Consider the following 15,325-nt stretch of genomic DNA (forward strand, 5'->3'; position numbering starts at 1 on the left):
TGGTAATTTAATGTTTTGAGAATTCCCAGGCTGAAAACTATTATCATGTAAGATCAACTAACTCCAGCTTCCAGTTCTTAGAAAATGTTAAGTATATTTAAAGTTTAACTATGCTTTGACCTAGGGAAGATGGAACTAGGAAATTCATTTGGGGGTTATTGTAGGTAAGATGGAAGTCCTCACTGATTAGGAGACATTTAAGCAGAGACTTGATGGCACTATCTGAGAGCAGAGAGAACACAAGTGTAAAGGCTCTGAGGGAACTTGGGAAATGGAGATGGGATGGAATGACCTTGCAGAAGTAGGAGGGGGCCAGATCATGTCAGGCACTGTGGGCTGTTGGAAGGGTTTTTTTTTTCTCTGACAAATGGAAGAGGAAGGAAGAAGAGGGGAAAAGCCAAGGACAGAGATTTAGGGGAAGGTGAAAATTAAGGGGGGGAGATGACATTGTAGTCTAGAAAGGAGATAGAAAGTGAGCAAACCAGTCTATAGGAAGGAAGTGAACACAGCATCTCAGGAATCTAAGAAGACAAAAAGTGTCTATTTGATTTGGTTATTTAGCCTGTACATCTATGATTCATATCATATTTACATAGATTAATAAGCACAACTTGAATCTCCAACTACAGTATCAATACATTTGTTCCGTGTCTATTCCTGAAACAACTAAGTACTCGAGCAAGCTAATCAACGTTTCAATTACCCCAATGAGAAAGAAAGTTATACCTCTTGGTTACCATCATAGTTGATTGGTTGATGAAGTATTCATGAGATCTTGAATAAGAGGAATTTTATAGGTCACTTGTACCATAATAAGTGGAAATCTCTGGGAAAGAAAAAGTTTAGCAGCGTGATGATGCTGATAGAGTCTTTGAGTTGTACTTTCAGAGGGTGGTTGCTGCTTTGCCCTGAGCATTTGTTATGACTCCCTCAATCCAAGATGCCCTTTAAACACCATGAAGGTAGAGAAAAGAAATATCTAAAGTTGTTTGATGTTAATTAAAAATAAGATTCTTGAGTTCCCTGGTGAGACAGCAGGCTAAGAGTCTGCCATTGTTATTGCAGTGGTTGGGGTCACTGCTGTGGCACAGGTTTGATCCCTGGCCCAGGAACTTCCTCATGCCATAGGCAAGGCACACACACACACAAAGTTTTTTTCCTTTTCTTTAATGGAAAGCCTTAATTTGTGCCCAGTTACAGTGGAAAAATCGAAGCAGTGCAACCATCTTATGTAGGTTTTCTTCTCTAATCATCTGTTGTTCAATTCTTTGTGCAAATGCTGAAAAATTCCTCTCAGCTCACATGACAGCTTCCTATCTGTAACCTGACATGATCATGCTCAAATAAGAGTGAGAAAGACTTGAAAGAGTAGATGAGTCCTGGTTGACTATGACCTTTAGTATTCTTTAGGATTCTCACCTACTTCTACTAACAAATAGCAGCCTCAGCCCAAGTTACACTTCAGTAGTGGTAACATATATTGGGATCTGTGTTTCCCAGCAACTCTTTTCCTTGGTTACGGGCAAGTGCAGCAAACTGCAGAAATGTCTAGCTGCCATAACAATTCAAGCAAAGAGCGTGTTAGGTATCTGTCTATATGAAGCAGAGTAGATGGGAAGGAAAATTTTATCAAAGAAAATCTTTTTGGAAAATGACAAAAAGGCATCATACATAGAATACATAAAATTGCCTTTCATTTTCATTGTCATGCTTAGCACATCTATGGGACAGGGAAAGGATATTGCTGCTATAACCCTAGTTCATTGGTCTGGACAACCTTTCCATCTCTACCTATTTACCTCCTGTTATGCCTGGAATTAAATGAGAACCCTGCCAACAAGCAAAAAGATTGTACCATTCATCTTACCTTCTCTTTGAAATCCTTCGGTAGATGGTTTTCTAGCAGGACTAGCAGCTTCCTATGAGTAATACGGGAAAAGTTTGAGAAAGTTTAGCCAGGCCTCCTGGAGTAGCAGACTGAGTGTAGACTAATTCTCTCTCTCTCTCTCCCTTTTTTTTTTTGGCTGTACCTGCTGCATACAGAAATTCCCAGACTAGGGATTGAACCCATACCACAGCAGTAGAGTCACAGCAGTGGCAACACGAGGTCCTTAACCCACTAATCTACCAGGGAACTCTGACTAATTCTCCTATAAGCAGACCAAGTGAATATTACATTCTGAGATAAATATTCATGAAAGAAATAAAATCAAACTTTTAATTTCCAAATCAAATGGCCTTAAAATCTATGTTTCAGTTTCTAAAGGAGGAGTTCCCGTTGTGGCGCAGTGGTTAACGAATCCGACTAGGAACCATGAGGTTGCGGGTTCGATCCCTGCCCTTGCTCAGTGGGTTAAGGATCCGGCGTTGCCGTGAGCTGTGGTGTAGGTTGCAGACGTGGCTCGGATCCCTCGTTGCTGTGGCTGTGGCGTAGGCTGGTGGCGACAGCTCCGATTCAACCCCTAGCCTGGGAACCTCCATATGCCGCGGGAGCGGCCCAAGAAATAGCAACAACAACAACAACAAAAAGACAAAAGACAAAAAAAAAAAAAAAAGTTTCTAAAGGAGATGGCAGGACTAACTCCAGATGTTAAAAAGCAATGACACCAAAAAAAAAAAAAAAAGAAAATTCATTCCTTCTCCCAGGAAACTTCATCACTCTGTTTAAGCCATGATCTCATACAGTGTATCAAAACTTAACTAAGGTATGAGTGTCATTATTAGTTCACATAGCAAAATATTCTATGATTGTATGGCTTGTCATATATGCTATACTAGCACATGAATTTTTCCCCAAAACTTATTGTTCATTCTGTTTATATCTTTTTTTTCTCACGACTCAAGAAGGCAAGTCCTATCATCTGTTCAAAGTTCTGGGTCTGAGGGACTGTTTCTTTTCTTCATACTTTTACCTGATATCACAAGATTTCCGTATCACAAAAGATCCCCACCCCCACCCCAGGGCACATGTGCATATGCAGGAAATGGAGTACAGATCCTGAATTGGTGTTGTTCGACTGTGGAGTTCTATAATAATAATAACCACTCTGTTCGTTGTGTACTTTTCTCTGTGCCGGGCACTGTGCCTTATCTCATTAAATCACAGACCAACACTGTGAAGTACAGGTATTTCATAGATCAGGAAAGGAGGCTTAGCAAGTAGGAGCTTTTCAAGATAAGTGGCGCAAGGAGATAAAGCATGATGGTCCCTAAACAGCTAGGATTTAAACCAGATCTCAGCTCCTAAAGGCCATCCTCTGCTCCTAAGGGTATTCTGCTCTACTCAGAATGTTTGGATTGTAGGTCTTGATTTCAGAAGAGCAAAATATATAGGCCTCTTTCCCGTTATTTTTACTCTGGGCATAACATTACAGGTTGGGAATTTTTAGAAATTTTATCAAAAAGATGCATTAAAAAAATGAAGCCTTAGAGTCATCATACTCATCTAGAAAAGAGAGAAATTTACAGTATCCATGTCAGCAGTCCTCTGATTGAAATTTTCAGGGTTCTATGTTATTTTAAAAGAGGTGATTAAAAGAAACAATTTCAAATTCTGAAGCGGTTAGTATAAAACAGAAAGAAGCTAAAAGAAAAGGAGCTCCAAAAGCCCAGTTTGAATTAAAGCTAAAAGAGGATCAGGTGCTAGGACAGTTCAAGATAAAAGATGTGGGGAGAATTTCACCTATTTCATTGAGTTTTCATTAAAAAGTAATATCTTGGTGACTCAAGTCTAGTGTATAAAAAGATTTTCAGTATAAAACCTACCAGTTTTCTTTATATTGTTGCCAAATGATATGACTCGGTATCATTTGTGAATCCTCCTAACATCCCTGATGAATGAAGAAACACTCAGCAGTGTGATCACAGTGGGCCTCTGGCACTAGAGTTGCCAGTTTGTTCACAAGAACATTTCTAATACATTTTTTTAGGTTATGTGACTCTCTAATACAGCTTCTCATACTGAAATAAACCACAATCTTGCCAAATACATTCACATAGGTAGCCAGGATGATCAAAAACTCAAAAGAGAAAAGAATACATTTCAATTTTTTTTCCCATGAGTACCAAGTAAATCACATTCACTGTAGAGAAGAAATTGGCACAACATTGTAAGTCAACTCTACTGTAATAAAAAATTAAAAAACGGAGTTCCCATTGTGGCTCAGCGGGTTAAGAACCCGACTAGTATCCATGAGGACGTGGGTTTGGTCACTGTCCTCACTCAGTGTGTTAAGGATTCAGCATTGCTGCAAGCTGCAGTGTAGATTGTAGATGTAGCTTGGATCTGGCATTTCTCTGGCTGTGGTGTAGGCCAGCAGCTGCAGCTCCAATTTGACCTCTATCCAGGGAACTTCCATAAGCTTCAGGTGTGGCCCTAAAATAAATAAATAAATAAACAACAACAACAACAACAACAACAACAAAAATCACGTTCAGAATGCTTATGAGGGTAGATGGTGTCAAGTTGCTACATTACTAATTATGTGTCATATCCTCATGTCTTCCAAATAAGAGGGAAGGGGTCGCTCAGAATAAACTATTGAAAACAGATGAGGTCATTTATGCCTTAATGACCGAGTTCTTACTGTTTAAATTTTCTGATGTTTCTTTTACACGTAATAATTAGTGTCACCATATGTTGAGCATTACTTCTGTACCAGGCATCATCGTCAGTGTTTTATATAAACATCATTTCCCTTAATCTATTTCACAACGAAGTGATTTGAGTAGGGGTATCTCCATTCTACAGATATGGAAACTAAAGCTCAGAGAAATGAAGTAACTAACTTATTCAAGGTCATACAGCTTTTAGTATAAGTGATGGCAGCTTGGATTTGAAACCAGGTTAAGGTGACTCCAAGATCCATTTTTCTTCCTAATTGCTCTGCCTCTCCAACCCTCAAGTATAATTCTGCTTTCAGTGAGATCACAGTGCTTACAAACTGCTTCTGAAGCTAGGACTGGGATAGAAAGTGATTGAAGGCAATAGAAGTAAGGAATGGTTTTTGGTGGGCAATGGTTTTTGTTTTTATATATCATGAGATTGGAAGATACTGGGTTCTTGTAGAACTGACATGAAAGAGACCGGCATATGAGCCCCTTGGAATTTTCTAAGCCAGTTTCATAAATCTCTTAAAGCTTAATTGGAAGATATGAGAGATCTTAGCATTTTCAGGTGCTTTTTTGTTTTGTTTTGTTTTGTATTTTTGCATGTGACATTTTTAGTCCATAGGGCTAATTTGTTAATTATGCAAAACAAGGGAAATAAGATTTTTAATTTATTCGTGTTTTTCAGTGAGGCATTAGAGACTTAAAATTAGTGAGAGATTTAAAATTAGGTTGGTGAATATATTTTGCAGTAAATCCTAGAGACATTTTTTGTTATATTTTGCTGCTTTTGTGCTTTTTCCTGACTCTTAAAAAATAGATATGCCAGTAAAACTGACTTTTTTTTTCTGTTAACATTTCTTATCTTGTATGAGGCTGCTACCAAAACAGGTCAATTAGCATCCTTTAAACAGAATGCAGTTCTATGCATTAACAGAATCTAATCAGTTGGCATTCCTACCCCTAAGAAATAATGATTGATGTTTACTTGGGAATCATATTGAAGTACACAAGTTAGTGTTTTAAATAGTTTATTTATTTATTTATTTATTTTTTACACTGTACAGCATAGGGACCAGGTTACACATACATGTATACATAATTTTTACTCCCATTGTCGTGTTGCAATGTAAGTATCTAGACATGGTTCTCAGTGCTACACAGCAGGATCTCACTGTAAATCCATTCCAAGAGCAATAGTTTGCATCCATTAATCCCAAGATCCCAATCCCTCCCTCTCCCCCTGGGCAGCCACAAGTCTATTCTCCAAGTCCATGATTTTCTTTTCTGTGGAAAGGTTCATTTGTGCTATATATTAGACTCCAGTTATAAGTGATATCATATGGTATTTGTCTTTCTCTTTCTGACTTATTTCACTCAGTGTGAGAGACTCTAGTTCCATCCATGTTGCTGCAAATGGCATTATGTCATCCTTTTTTATGGCTGAGTAGTATTCCATTGTGTATATATACCACATCTTCCTAATCCAATCATCTGTCAATGGACATTTGGGTTGTTTCCATGTCTTGGCTATTGTTAATAGTGCTGCAATGAACATGCGGGTGCATGTGTCTCTTTTAGTAGAGTTTTGTCTGGATATATGCCCAAGAGTGGGATTTCTGGGTCATACGGTAGTTCTATGTATAGATTTATAAGGTACTTCCATACTGTTCTCCATAGTGGCTGCACCAGCTTACAATCCCACCAGCAGTGCAGGAGGGTTCCCTTTTCTCCACACCCCCTCCAACATTTGTTATTTGTGGACTTCTTAATGATGGCCATTCTGACTGGTGTGAGGTGGTATCTCATGGTAGTTTTGATTTGCATTTCTCCTATAATCAGGGATGTTGAGCATTGTTTCATTTACTTGTTGGCCATCTGTATATCTTCCTTGGAGAACAGTCTATTCAGGTCTTTTGCCCATTTTTCCATTGATTGATTGTCTTTATTGCTGTTGAGTTGTATAAGCTGCTTGTATATTCTAGAGATTAAGCCCTTGTCAGTTGCATCCTTTAAAACTATTTTCTCCCATTCTGTCAGTTATCTTTTTGTTTTCTTTTGGGTTTCCTTTGCTGTGCAAAGCTTGTCAGTTTGATTAGGTCCCATTGGTTTATTTTTGCTTTTATTTCTTTTGCCTTGGGAGGCTGACCTGAGAAAACATTTGGAAGGTAGATGTCAGAGAATGTTTTGCCTATGTTCTCTTCCAGGAGTTTGATGGTGTCTTCTCTTATATTTAAGTCTTTCAGCCTTTTTGTGTGTGTGTGTGTGTGTGTGTGTGTGTGCATGGTGTGAGGGTGTGTTCTAGTTTCATTGATTTGCATGCAGCTGTCCAGGTTTCCCAGCAATGCTTGCTGAATAGACTTTCTTTATCCCATTTTATGCTCTTGCCTCCTTTGTCCAAGATTAATTGACCATAGGTGTCAGGGTTTATTTCTGGGTTCTCTATTCTGTTCCATTGGTCTGTATGTCTGTTTTGGTACCAGTACCACACTGTCTTGATGACTGTGGCTTTGTAATATTGCTTGAAGTCTGGAAGAATTATGCCTCCTGCTTGGTTTTTGTTTCTCAGGATTGCTTTGACAATTCTGGGTCTTTTGTGTTTTAAAATAGTTTAGAAATATTTAGTGAGGCTCAACAAATATAAAGTATTGTGAATCACAGACAGTTACTTAAAGGTTTATTGAAAGTTCTGAGCTCAAAACCACTGCTGTTGCTTTTATCCTTTTAATTATTTGGGTTTTGTTTTATAGGAATTAGAGTGAAAAGAATATGTCCCATCTCCCAAAATAGTTCACTCTCCATCAGCTTTCACTTTTTTTTTTTTTTTTTTTTTTTTTCGTGGCTGCATCCACGACACATGAAGTTCCCACGCTAGGGGTCGAATTGGAGCTGCAGCTTCTGTCCTACACCACAGCCACAGCAATGCCAGATCCGAGCCACATCTGTGACCAACAGCACAGCTCATGGCCACTGAGCGAGGCCAGGGATTGCACCCACGTCCTCATGGATACTAGTTGAGTTTGTTACCGCCGAGCTATGACAGGAACTCCAGCTTTCACTTTTGTAGAAGAATTAAACAGTCTTGAAATTTATCTTTCTCTCTTGTAAAACTAAAGGTTATTGATATGAAACCATATTTAAGATTTCCCTTTCTCTTTTTAATTTATTGCTTAAGGAGAGAGAATTAAACAGGCATGTGTGTTCCATCCTTAATTTCCTAAAACCAGAGCTAAAGAGTAAAGACACCAAGAGGAATAGGGTCTTCTTTTTAGCATGAGGTCTCTTCATAAAGACAGAAGTGCTGACATCAGAAACCAGAATCTTTACTCCAGAGTCTGTGTAACTTGAACAATATATGCCTGTGTAGATGCTTTCATTTGTTTTTATTAATGCCATACCACCAAAATTATCTTCCTCTTTTGTTTTGGTCTCCTTAGGATTACATTTCTCATTTCAAGATGTGTGATTATTTTGTAGTTAAATTAATTCATGAAACATTTAACATATAGCTGTTGGACATATTACTTGTTCTGTTTCATCATTTGCAGATCTACATTCAGGTGGTTTTAGTTGTACCAGTTACAACCCTCTGTTTCGTATAGAAATTTAACCTATTCCATATACTACATTTCCTCACTAGGCATTCTCTGATATTAATTATTGACTTGTTTCCTTCTACCCCAGATTGCATTAGTTTATATTTTTATGTAAGCTTTTTAAATTTTTTATTTATTTATTTTTTGTCTTTTTTTTTTTTTGCCTTTTCTAGGGCCGCTCCCACAGCATATGGAGATTCCCAGGCTAGGGGTCCAATTGGAGCTGTAGCCGCCGGCTTAAGCCAGAGCCACAGCAACATGGGATCCGAGCCATGTCTGCGACCTACACCACAGCTCACGGCAACGCCGGATCCTTAACCCACTGAGCAAGGGCAGGGATCAAACCTGCAACTTCATGGTTCCTAGTCGGATTCGTTAACCACTGCACCACGACAGGAACTCCAATATATATATATAAGCTTTTTTAAAATAAAAATTTTACTATATTTTCAAGGAATAAAAAGAAATGAAATGTGGAGAAGCTACAGGAGTAATATGACTCACATCCATGAAACCACATAATGCCTATCGGTGATCTATATCAACATTTCTGTGCTCAAAATATAGTTTAGATTCCAGCTTTTTAAGTGTTTTCATTATTACTGTTTTCATTAGACAATCTTAGTCTGTGAAAGGATACTTATAAAAAATCAACAGTCTCACATTCCCCTAGTATCTTAGCAAGTTAAGGACCTGGCATTGTCACTGTTGTGGAACAGGTTTGAGCCCTGGTGTGAGAATTTTTGCATACTGAGGACGCAGCCAAAAAAAAAAAAAAAAAAAAAAAAAACAACAAAAATCAACAGAATCTTGGAAATAGGATTGCCAATCAAATTTATCAAATAAAAATACTGGATTCCCAGTTAAATTTAAAAAACATGAAAAATGGTTTTGTGATCAATGTGTCCCAAATATCACATGATTTTTTTAGGGTAAGTACATCCCAACTAGTGTATGGATAGTGAATAATTTTTAGTATCAACATTTCTAAATAGTGTATGAAATTTTTTGTATATGCCAAGTACTGAATAGGATATACCAAAAAAATTATCCATGGAATTCCCACTGTGGCTCAGTGAGTTAGGAACCCAACATAGTATCCATGAAGTTGCAAGTTCAATCCCTGGCCTTGTTCGTTGGGTCAAAGATCTGGCATTGCTGCAGGCTGCAGTCTCGGTTGTAGATTTGGCTTAGATCCAATCCAGTTTTGCTGTGGTTATGGTGTGGGCCAGCAGCTGCAGCTCCTATTCAACCCCTAGCCCAGTAACTTTCATATGCAGCAGATGCATCCCCAAAAAGAAAAACAATAATAAATAATTATTCATGGTTTATCTGATATTCAGATTTAACTGAGTGTCTTGTTTTTTATGTGCTGACTCTACTTAGAAGGCATCATGATAATGTGAGTGAACATACACAGTTCTGCTGATTAAGTAATTGTATAGCCTTGGGTATCTCACTTAACCTACCTGAACCTAAATTGCAACATCTATAAAATGAGAACAAATAATAGTTATTTTGCAGATTTCCTACAAATATTTGAAGTTACTTACTTAAAACACCTGGTACATAATAAATCTCCATTAAAGAGTAGCCGTTATTATTATAACAAAGAAACAATACAAATGCAAGTTACCAGTTTTTTTCTAGTTTTCTCTTCTTAAATTACTTACCAAAGATACAACTTGTTAGTATCAGAGCCTGAATATATGTTCTATTTTCATGTTGTCTTTTTTTCTTACTTAAAATTTTATTGTCAATCCTGCCTTTTTCAAACATCTATTTTTAATTGCTATTATTTTTTATTCAGATATAATTTAAATATCATAAAATTCACCATTTTGAAATATACAATTCAGTGGATATTTACAATGTTCGACAACCTTTACTGCTATATAATTCCAGAACATTTTCATCACACCTAAAAAGAAACCCTATACTCATTAGCAGTTACCCCCCCGTTCCCCGTCCTCCGTTCCCTGGCAACCACTAGTCAACTTTCTGTCTCCATGGATTTGCCTTTTCTGGGCACTATATATAAATGCTATCATACCATATGTGGCCTTTTTTTGTGTGACTTCTTTCACTTAGCATAATATTTTAAAGTTCATCCATGTTTCAGCATGTGTCAGTACTTTATTCTTTTTATGGTTGAATAACATTCCATTGTGTGGACATATATTCTATATTTTGTTTATCCATTTATCAACTGATGGACATTTGTGTTGCTTCCACTTACTGGCTATTAGGAATAATGCTGCTAATGAACACTCTTTTACAAGTTTTTGAATGAATATGTGTTTTCTTTTTTCTTGGATATATATCTGGTGTGGAATTGCTGGGTCATATTTTAACTCTATGGTTACTTATCATTTTGAGAAACTCAGACAGCTTTCCAAGATGACTCATTACTTTACATTCATACCAGCAATGCAAAGCAGTCCCATTTTTCCACCTCCTCACTTACTATTATCTGTTTGTTGTTTTTTTATTATAGTCATCCTAGTGCGCATGAAGTGGTACCTCACTGTGGTTTTGATTTGCAGTTCCCTAGTGATTAATGGTGTCAGACATCTTTTCATGTACTTATTTGCTCTCCATCTTCTTTGCAGAAATATGTATTTAAATCCTTTGCCTATTTTTAATTGGGTTATGTATCTTTTTATTGTTGATCTCTAAGAATTTTTATATATTCTTATCAGATATGTGATTCACAAATATTTTCTCCCATTCTCTAAGTTATCTCCTCAAGTTCTTGGCAGTGTCCATTGATGGATCAGTTTTTAGTTTTGACAAAGTCTTACTTATCAATTTTTTCCCTTGCTTTCTTGGGCTTTTGTTGTCATAGCCATGTTGTCTTTTCTTCCTTAAAGAATAAAACAGACACTCAACCGTGAGAAGAGAGACATAAGTTCTTTTCCCAACTTAGCAATTACATAAATCTGTGACCTTAGGCAAGTCTTTCAACTCATTCAGAATTCAAGTTTCCAGATCTGTGAAAATAAGCTGGATTCAGCAGAACAGACACTTTTCAATTTTTTGTGAATCAGTTAATCTCCATGAAAACCGCCTAGGTTAGTGGTTTTCAACGTGGGTAACATTTCACAATGCCTGGAGACGTTTTTGTGGTCATAACCAGAGAGGCAGTGCAACAGCATCTGGTGAATAGAGGCCAGGGATGCTGCTAAACATCTTACAGTGCACAGGATGCTCTCACAACGAAGAATTGTCTCACCCAAAGTGACAGTCAGATAATGTTAAAGTGAAGACACCTGCTCTAAAATTATAATTCTATTATTCCACTTTAAGTGGTTACCTTTGAGTTTGTCATTTTGTACTTTTAGCCTAATGCTAGAGGTACCAGCCTGATGGGGTTAATAGAGAGGGGAAGGTACCAGTAATTCTTGCAAGCCAGGAGGATTTTTTAAAAGTGTTTTCAGTGCTTTTGAAAACTATCATATCTTTTAATATGAAAGAAACTATTTTAATATAGATACCTTCAGGCCTAGCCTTATAGATTATTGTTATTCTTGCTATTTATACTATATGAGTATATGAGTATGTTATATTGAATATGTAATCTTCAGCGTTTATGGAACAAAATGGTCTTTGTGAAGGAGTTGGTACATGCTATGAAATATGTCTAATGAATCACAATAGGAAAAAAAAAGAACAGCTTGATTGAAGGAACTTGTAGTTGGTATATCTCTATATTAGTGATTTCTCTGAACTCAAAAATACTATCAATCCAGCTGAACAGTTTACTTCAACATTCTCCCATACTGTCTACTGGAATGTACTGATTACCTTGAGTTTCACAGATAACCTATCCAATATAAAACAGACAATAGCTTGAAATAAGTTTCAGCTTTCCTAAAGATCTTGGCATGTAAAAAGCTACTAATCTTGCAGGGATTTCTTTCCTGTGATAATATGGCTGAGTGTTTCATGCCCTGCACCATTAGATGTAATCACAACTACTACCATCATTATCATAGACTAAGCATTATAAGCACTTTATAAGTGTATCTCATTTTTCCTCACAAAAACTTTATCAGTCAGTTTTTTAAAAGAAAAAAAAAACAACACATTTTTCAGATCAGGGGAAAATGTGAAATAGACTGGTAAAATACCTGCTAAGCCATATTTCCATATTAAATCTTTTTTTATGTATCAAAACAATTTCATATTTCAACAACAAGACAATATGCTTATTGGTAAATCTGTAAAACATTCAGAGTTCCTGCTATGGCACAGTGGGTTAAGGATCTGGTTTTGCTGCAACTGTGCATAGATCACAGGTGTGTTTGGGATTCAGTCCCTGGCCTGGGAACTTCCACACGCTATTGATGCAGCCAAAAAAAAAAAAAAAAAACCCTTCATGTTTTTAATTTTCTAGCAACCCAGGTAATGGCAATTAAAGACTGAGTTGTGTGTAATTTTTTTCAAGAAGAAATATTTTAGGATTATTTGTTTCTCTCAAAAGTATGTGCACGTACCTTGAAGCTGCTATACCTTTCCACCTCTGAGCATCCACATGTGTGTATATGTAATTCTAAAATTGCACAACTCCTCCAATATATACATAATAGAAGAATTTTTGTTTTTTTATATGTATAGGAAGCAGTGAAAGAAAACAATAAGAGAAAAGAAATGGAAGAGAAGACTAGAAGGGCAAAGCTTGCAAAAGAAAAAGCTGAACGAGAAAAGTTGGAACGCCAGAAGAAAAAGAAACAACTCATTGATATAAACAAAGGTATGAAGTATTTCTATTTTCAAAAAAAAAGAGTTATAAAGAGCAAAATATTGTAATCAATTAGGGTTTTTTTTGTTTTTTTAATATGATTTTTATTTTTTTCCATTATAGTTGATTTAGAGTGTTCTGTCAATTTATACTGCACAGCAAAGTGACCCAGTCACACATATCTTGAATTATAAATAAATAATCATGTGCATGGTAGAAAATTCACAATATTCTTAGCCACCTGCATCAAATGTCTCTCATTATATTATCTGTTTTTCTTGTCATTCTACACTGAACACAGGATTTTTGGTAACAAATGCAAGGTAATATGTTGTTACAAGTCTTTTTCTCTTCATTTGTTTTAGCAAGTTATATTACGTTATGGCTGAAGCAGTGGTAAAAGAAGAAGAGAGTCAGATGGAAAGACAAACACTGGTTTGGGAGATGAGCTTTATGGCTCTAATTTTATTTTGTTGATGCATGTTAGTTGACAATACAGTAGCAATTAACACCCTCTTTCGGGGACTTGGAAATTTCAAATCATAATGGATATTGACGCACTAGTATAAGTTGAAAAAACAAAAAACAAAAAAACAAGGAGAGGCACCTTCTCCAGCTGTGAGCCTAAGAACAAAATTCTGGTATATCCACATAATACAAAGTAAGTTGTTTGCTTGGTTAGCAAGAAAGACTACATATTAAAGGTGGATTTTTTGGTTTTGTTTTGTTTTTAAAGAAGAGAGGGATAAGGAAAGTGATTAGTACCAGATAACTTCAATTGAAGAATGAAAAAGTATAGCTTTGCCACTGAAAGTTAGAGAACTTAATAAAAAACAAAATCTGAATAAGATATAAGATATGATTAGTATGGATCACCTATTTATAAATATAATTATAGTAAAAATTACAAGTACTGTATAATATTGACTTATATGCCAAGCAGTGTTCTAAGACTTTCACATGTTTTAAGTCAGTGAATCTTCATAATATCTCTATGAGGTAGGTACTGTTATCATCTCATTTTACAGATGAGGAAACTGAAACTCACAGAAATTAAGGAACTTTCCAAGATGACACAAATGAGAAGTATTAGCAGCAAGATTAGAATCTAAATAGTCTGCCTATAGAATCTTTGCACTTAAAATGCCATTTTCAAATAATAGTAACGATAACAATACCAACAACTAACATGTGGCACTTACTATGTACCAGGAACTGTTCTAGGAGTTTTGTGTATTGGAACTATTTGATCTTCATAAAACCCTATTAGGAGGGTGCTACTCCCTCATTTTAAGGTGAGGAAACTGAGACACAGAGAAGTTAAGTAAGTTGCCCAAATTCAGAAAGATTCTAAGAGGTAGAACCAAGATCTGAACCTAGGCAGTCTGTGGCCAGAGTTAATTATTAACTATTATTAACTACTATGTACTTTTAATTATCATTATTTAATATAATTATTAATCATATTGATTATTCTGCCATAATATCTCTTAATGGCAACTCTGCTAAAATGTCTATGCCATTCTTCTTCATACCTTTAAAATAATATGTGTTTTCAAGAGTTGAAATGTTCACCCAGGAAATAAATATAACATCCTTTTTTAAAAAAGAAAAAAGTAAACAGCCAAAGTAAAAGAGTAGTATCAGCATAATTTAGCAAATAAGCCTCATAATTATGATCAAAAGAGCTGTCCTGACTGAAGATCATGCAATTAGGAAAAGTACTAGGCATGGCATGGCAATGGGCACTTGTAAGAAGTTCTCCCTTGCTAGCTGATGGAGTGAGTAGAACAGTGATGAACATTAGCTCCCTTATGTGCATGGGAGGGGTAGTGAGAGAAGAGGTTTGAAGAAGTAGGGGACAGATTGTGTATTCTCTTGGCTGTACTAAGGGTCTGACCCTGAAAGTGATGGGAAACCAATGAGTGTTTCTAAATGGGAAAGTGATGTGCTTTGATAGGTTTCTTAGAAGGATCATTGTGACAGAAGCATGGAGAATGGACTGGAAAGGGAAGGCCCGGAGACAACAGAGGTTATGGTTATTATCACAGTCCTGACAAGAGATGATGGTAGCCTGAACTAATCAGTGGGAGTGAATTTACAGGAGTTACCAGTAAGAGGTGTATTAGAGTTCTATAGTTTGTGGATATACAGAGACAGATTTATTTTAAGGAATTGGCTCATATGATTATAGAAGCTGGTAAGATCAAAATCTGCAGGGTAGAGTGGTAGGCTGAAGACCCAGGGAAGAATCAGTATTGCAGTTCAAGTCCAAAGGCAGTCTGCTGGTAGAATTCCCTCTTGCTCAGGGGAGATCAAGTGTTTTATTTATTCAGGCCTTCAACTGATTGAATAAGCCCCACCTATATTTGGGAGG

The 15,325-nt window shown here is 36.5% G+C and overlaps 1 protein-coding gene across 7 annotated transcripts in view; it reads left to right on the forward strand.

Annotated features, from left to right (window-relative positions):
- DIAPH2 (diaphanous related formin 2) overlaps positions 1-15,325 on the forward strand; it is a 1,391,236-nt gene that overhangs the window by 707,624 nt on the left and 668,287 nt on the right. For 6 of the 7 annotated variants that reach the window (XM_085006645.1, XM_085006646.1, XM_021080479.2 and 3 more), the window contains one exon: positions 12,825-12,960. The exons of the other annotated variant lie outside the window; for it this stretch is intronic. In XM_085006645.1, coding sequence (XP_084862771.1) covers positions 12,825-12,960 — 136 coding nt within the window. The remainder of the gene's footprint in view (positions 1-12,824; positions 12,961-15,325) is intronic. 7 annotated transcript variants of the gene reach the window in all.

The sequence above is a fragment of the Sus scrofa genome, chromosome X (assembly GCF_054392235.1).
Source record: "Sus scrofa isolate SSC_HxYL_T2T_F1_AM1 chromosome X, Sscrofa_HxYL_maternal_Yorkshire_Landrace_v2.0, whole genome shotgun sequence".
NCBI lineage: Eukaryota > Metazoa > Chordata > Mammalia > Artiodactyla > Suidae > Sus > Sus scrofa.